Below are 5,838 nucleotides of genomic sequence, written 5' to 3'. Positions count from 1 at the left end.
GATGCACATCAACACTCCAAAACCAAAAATCCAAAAGAAGATAACAACAGTAAAGATCATGTTGCTCCATTTCAGTGTACAATATGGTTTTAGACTGAAGAGAGACTAAGTTCATTACAGTTTTGCTTGCTGTTTAAGCAGCAGTGAAAGATAGACCTGAATATTTCTGGGCTTAACAAGATTTGAACCCTGACCTGAGCGTTGCGGCTGCAGCGGTATCACAGAGGTCAGTTATCACATCCCATTCAGGCCTAATTTTTTCAGTTCAGGTCTGTCTTTTGCTGCTGAAAGCAGCAAAAAAACTGTGATGATCTTTCACTCATTTGATTCCCCACAGTTCAAGTACCAGTATGTAAAATTCATATTACACGTCAAAGTTTTGGACTATTGGTAATATTTATTGGTTTCAGATCAATATAATTATTGTTAATTAAATTAAATGTTTTGATAGCCAAGAAACAATGAGATTCAAGATGATTGTAGAAATGAGTGCAGCAGTAAATAGACCAGCAGGTACATGTAAGAATGAATATGTGTATAAATGCAATACTTACCAGTACTGAATGATGCAGTTGCTGAAGAACGGTATCTTAAATATCTGAGTAAAAAACCAATCACATTCTTACACCAGTGTTCAGAAGCTGCAAATTGGTGAAGATGTTAAACTGTGTGAACCGAAACCACCTATAAATTAACCCATTGACTCCAAGAGGTTTCCCATTGATGAGTAAAATCGTCTGGCGTTAGACATAGTTAAATACTAAATCTGGCCGGTTTAGGCCGGTTTGGGTGTCAAAAGTTTAACCAGCAATGAGTGGTGTATGATTATCAATTTGATCTATGCAATGCAGAGTACATCAGTTACACTAGCCAGCACTCCATTAACATATTGATGAAAAGCTTTTGTTTAGGCCTAATTAGGCCTAAGGATAGCTTTTAAGAATGTTTAGGATGCTTTCTGTATTTGTGAAACAATGACCTGCAACCTGTGACCTGCAACCTGCGACCTGCGACCTTCAGATTAGACCCGCCGTTGTAGAACCTTAATATACAACATCTCATTTACCAAACAGTCAAATTTTGATACGCATCGCTTGACCACGGTGAAATTCTCCTCGAAACCCTTTAGGCTGTTGTAACAGTTCTTGTAGTGCGTTCCAACTGCAGTACTTTTGTGTTCATCTACCCTCTGGTATAAGTGTCAACATGTGTACCCCACATAACCTGCCTCGCACAGGTCACACTGAAAAAAGTAAACAACATTCTGTCTACTTACAAGTGGGTGTTTTTCTTCCTTCAAACCAAAGTTGGTGCCGAGTTTTCTGGTTGTAAACACTGGCTCTATTTGAACTTTGATCTTTCTGTTTAATTGCCGAAGTTGTTTTTTGACGTTCTCACAGGAAAACTGGTCTTTGAATGGAAGAGAGAATCTAACGACTTTGTCATCATCTGACTGCTGTAACTTTGTTTGTTGCTGTTGTTGATGTTGTTGTTGCTGCTGCTGTTGTTTTTCTTGTATAACTCTTTGCACAGTCGAGTGGAAAAGAGCTATAGGGTACTGCAGTTTTTTGAAGATTTCCTTCTGACGCTCAACTTCCTTGTGAAAGATTTCCCAGGTTGACGAGATCCATAAACCTCTATAAAGCGTAGTATTCAGCAGCGCTTTTTGATGTCCACATGAATTTGAAAGTGTGACAGGAGACCTTTGTCAGTAGGTTTTCTATAGACTTCCGTTTGTAGACTATAGCCTATTTTTGTGATTTTTATACCCAGAAATGGGATTCTATTCTCAACTGCTAACTCCTTAGTAAATTCCTGGGATGGGTGGGCTTCGTTTACTACATGTAGGAAGGACTCTGCGTCGTCGATGTTGTCTACCAAAGCGAGGGTGTCATCATCATATCGCTTGTACAAAGATGGGAGTTTGTTAGCTTGATCTAGATTTTCATCGATGTGACACAGGAAACTATTGGCCATGAGAGGTGCCAGGGGAGAACCCATTGCTACGCCGTCTATCTGTTCATATAGCTGACAGTTAAACTGGAAAAGTTGATTCTTCGCAATCATTTTGAGTAGTTGTTTCTACTGCAATCGGGTAATGTTCAAGTTATGAATAACGTTGAACCAGTTGTTCTGAATAGCTTTAGCTTGCAATCTCATCAGGTAGAACCTCTTTAACTAGCTTGTTTAAAACAAGCTCTAACATCTTGGAGTTTGCAGAAGACCTTGCGACATCTAAGGTTAATGAGAACACCATCATGGCATCCTATGTTATCGCGGTCTTGTTTATAAACATACCCGTGGACGAAAACATTGACATACTTACAGCTAAAACTTTTCAGAACAACTGGTTCAATGTTATTCATAACTTGAACATTACCCGATCGCGGGTGAAACAACACCTCAAAATGACTGCGAAGAATCAGCTTTTCCAGTCCATCGGTCAGCTTTATGAACAGAGAGACGGCATAGCAATGGGTTCTCCCCTGGGACCTCTCATGACCAATAGTTTCCTGTGTCACATCGAAGAAAATCTCGATCAAGCTAACAAACTCCCATCTTTGTACAAGCAATATGTTGATGACACCCTAGCTTTTGTAGACAACATCAACGACGCAGCTGAGTCCTTCCTCCATGTATTAAACAAATCCCACCCGTCCCTGGAATTTACTATGGAGTTAGCAGTTGAGAATAGCCTCCCATTTCTGGGTATAAAAATCACAAAAATAGGCTGTAGTCTAGAAACGAAAGTCTATAGAAAACCTACTGACAAAGGTCTCCTGTTACACTTTCAAAGTCATGTGGACATAAAAATACAAGAAAGCGCTTCTGAATACTATGCTTTATAGAGATTTATGGATCTCGTCAACCTGGGAAATCTTTCACAAGGAAGTTGAGCGTCTGAAGGAAATCTTCAAAAAACTGCATACCCTATAGCTCTTTTCCACTCGACTGTGCAAAGAGTTATACAAGAACAACAACAGCTACAAGAACAGCCACAACAGCAACAACAACATCAACAACAGCAACAAACAAAGTTACAGCAGTCAGATGATGACAAAGTCGTTAGATTCTCTCTTCCATTCAAAGACCAGTTTTCCTGTGAAAACGTCAAAAAACAACTTCGGCAAATAAATAGTAAGATCAAAGTTCAAATAGAGCCAGTGTTTACAACCAGAAAACTCGGCACCAACTTTGGTTTGAAGGAAGAAAAACACCCACTTGTAAGTAGACAGAATGTTGTTTACTTTTTTCAGTGTGACCTGTGCGAGGCAGGTTATGTGAGGTACACATGTTGACACTTATACCAGAGGGTAGATGAACACAAAAGTACTGCAGTTGGAACGCACTACAAGAACTGTTACAACAGCCTAAAGGGTTTCGAGGAGAACTTCACCGTGGTCAAACGATGCGTATCAAAATTTGACTGTTTGGTAAATGAGATGTTGTATATTAAGGATCTAAAACCATCGCTAAACATCCAATCAGACTCGCTGAAGGCAAAAATTTTCAATTAGGCTGAACAATACGGACATCTTATAAGAGGATTGTACGAACTTTAAATTTATTATTGCTGACCTTTTTCTAACCTACCTTGAAAATGACGCAGGATGCGTCGAAACGTCGGTTTTTCGTCACAACTTTTATTTTAAAACTAACAAATTATTAGAAACTTATAGTTAAAATTATTATTATCATGGCTTCAGATAGGATGCGGAAAAAAATTAAAGATTACGCGGAAATTTTTGGCCATATTATGCGGAAACAGGCGTTGATTACGCGGAAATTACACCGGATTATGCGGAAATTTAAACAAGTTATAAAACTAATAATTAGGCCCGTCCAATGTATTTACATGCTTACGGTAAATCCGTAATCGAAATTGCAACCAATACAATCGCATTTGTGACTGAATTTTTGCCCTTTGTGCTTAAAATACATGGAGGAGTCACCAATTTGCGACCAGCTTTCACCGTTGAAATAAAAGGGTTAGCAGTTGGGATTTTGCTGCAACTTTTGGTAAAATAAATAAAGCGATAAAAAAGTTATTTTGTTTCTCGTCATGAATTTTGTTTCAATTTGGAGATAATGAAGCAAAATTGTAATACCTTTGGAGCGCGATCCATTCCCTCGATCATTGACTTAGGCTGCGTTTGATTGACCCTATTCCGGAATAAGAATACGTGGAGTGATGATTTAAAACGGTATGTCTGGCGCTTTTGAAGCAACGACGATAATAAAGATATGTTTAAAATAGCATTTTAGAAGGTGTTTGATAATTTTAATGTGAATCTCCGTTAAAACGAAGGATTTCTAACTTCTTTTCCATGTATTCCTATTCCGGAATACGGTCAATCGAACGCGCCCTTATTAGTTTCTTATCAGTCACGTCATTTGCTGAAGTGTAAATGTTTCTCGTCCAATGGGAAGCATTGTAGGAACAAAAACTAGTGTCCAGGCTCATTGGCGAAAAAATGCGCGGAAACTGCTTACGATCTTTCTTACGAACTTTCATCTTGCGAACGAAATGGTGTGTTTTCTTCAATGTTCAGGAAAATAAGCGTTTCAAAACAGTCAATTTCTTTGGCTTTTATGTTTTTGAGGATGTTAAGGAGCTGCTTTATCACTAATATCAGGTGTTTCTTCTGTTTTTTGCGGAAAACATCGGAATTATGCGGAAGTTGCGGATTTCAGTGAATTATGCGGATCCGCATCCCCGCATCCTGTCAGATGCCATGTATTATTAACAAATTCAGACAAAATAATTTGAGCTCTCTTTTAGCTTATTTGAATAGGTGTAATACGTCATGTATAAAAAAGTAAAGTTAAACTTTCTCACAGTTCCATGCCCAGGAAGGCTTTGCTTGAACAAGCCAAAGACGATTTGTTTAGGTTCTGGATTAAAACTAGTTTTGTTTGTGGCATTAAACCACCCCACCACTTGACAAGTTCAACGCATGATTTGTTTCATATATCATTACATTCATTGGTTCATTCATCACGGGAACACTTGAACCCACAAATGACCAACGACCAACATCAGTTTCTTCATTAAGCTCAGTTGGTTACAGCGTCGCACCGGCATTTTGATGTCATGGTTCAAACCCTGTTAAAGTCCTGAATTTTTCAGACTTCTCTACGCAATTGCAAAAATTGCATTCATAACTGCGAGGATCATTATAGCTCCACTTGATTTCATATCCACAATTCAATACATGGTTCATTTCATACATGTATATCATTTCATTCATAGAATTAAAACTGTTGGCGACCCTTGAAGTAACTTTTTGGTATTGAAGAAATGCAATGGAAAACTAGTCTGTCTAACTTACCAAGCTTGAACCCCATATGAAACGGACGGGGATGCTCTTCGTCTCCCTTAGGGGTGTAAATTTTGGATTTTGGTCTCGTTAGGGGTGTTCCAAGAAAAGCGCCAATATTTTAAGCCACCAAGGTTTCGTTTAGGGTTCTGCAAAGATACACAGAATTATGCAAAGAGAAACTGAACACACAATTGGACACTATTCGCAAAACAGTTTTTGTTTAATTTGAACATAATTTACATGGATACATGTTAAGTACAACACTATAAAAATATGTGTTAATCGTTCCCATAACCTCACACCATATAAATTAGTTAGGTTAAAGATTCTTTTTGTCACTTGAAAGTGATGTCATCACAGTCTGGGTGACAGTGAAACGTTGGGTAACACTTATTTCGCTAATTTTTATTCTTACATGTACAATTAATACTTCTGTTAGTATCTTAACCCTCTAGGATAAATCTTGATTTGTTGGAGGGATATGACATTGCTATTTCCAATTTATTTAGTTTTA

At 38.1% G+C, this 5,838-nt stretch overlaps 2 protein-coding genes across 2 annotated transcripts; one reads left to right on the top strand and one right to left on the bottom strand.

Moving 5' to 3' along the window:
- Positions 1–1,201: 1,201 nt before the first annotated feature.
- LOC138030920 (uncharacterized) lies at positions 1,202–2,067 on the bottom strand. Its single transcript, XM_068878777.1, has 2 exons — positions 1,770–2,067; positions 1,202–1,662 (listed from the first exon to the last, which is right to left on the bottom strand). The coding sequence occupies exons 1-2, from the start codon at positions 2,065–2,067 to the stop codon at positions 1,202–1,204; spliced, it is 759 nt and encodes a 252-aa protein (XP_068734878.1).
- A 191-nt stretch (positions 2,068–2,258) lies between these two features.
- On the top strand, positions 2,259–2,849 carry LOC138030918 (uncharacterized). Its single transcript, XM_068878776.1, has one exon. The coding sequence runs from the start codon at positions 2,259–2,261 to the stop codon at positions 2,847–2,849; it is 591 nt and encodes a 196-aa protein (XP_068734877.1).
- The last annotated feature ends 2,989 nt before the right edge of the window (positions 2,850–5,838 follow it).

Source organism: Montipora capricornis, chromosome 13 (genome assembly GCF_036669925.1).
Source record: "Montipora capricornis isolate CH-2021 chromosome 13, ASM3666992v2, whole genome shotgun sequence".
Taxonomy (NCBI): Eukaryota; Metazoa; Cnidaria; class Anthozoa; order Scleractinia; family Acroporidae; genus Montipora; species Montipora capricornis.
This window is presented reverse-complemented; position numbering and strand designations above follow the sequence as displayed.

Coding starts and splice junctions, on each gene's coding strand:
- LOC138030920 (XM_068878777.1), bottom strand. CDS start 2,067: ATGATTGCGAAGAATCAACTTTTCCAGTTTAACTGTCAGCTATATGAA. Junction 1,663..1,769: donor GAATAGAATCCCATTTCTGG/GTATAAAAATCA, acceptor GACATCAAAAAG/CGCTGCTGAATACTACGCTT.
- LOC138030918 (XM_068878776.1), top strand. CDS start 2,259: ATGGCATCCTATGTTATCGCGGTCTTGTTTATAAACATACCCGTGGAC.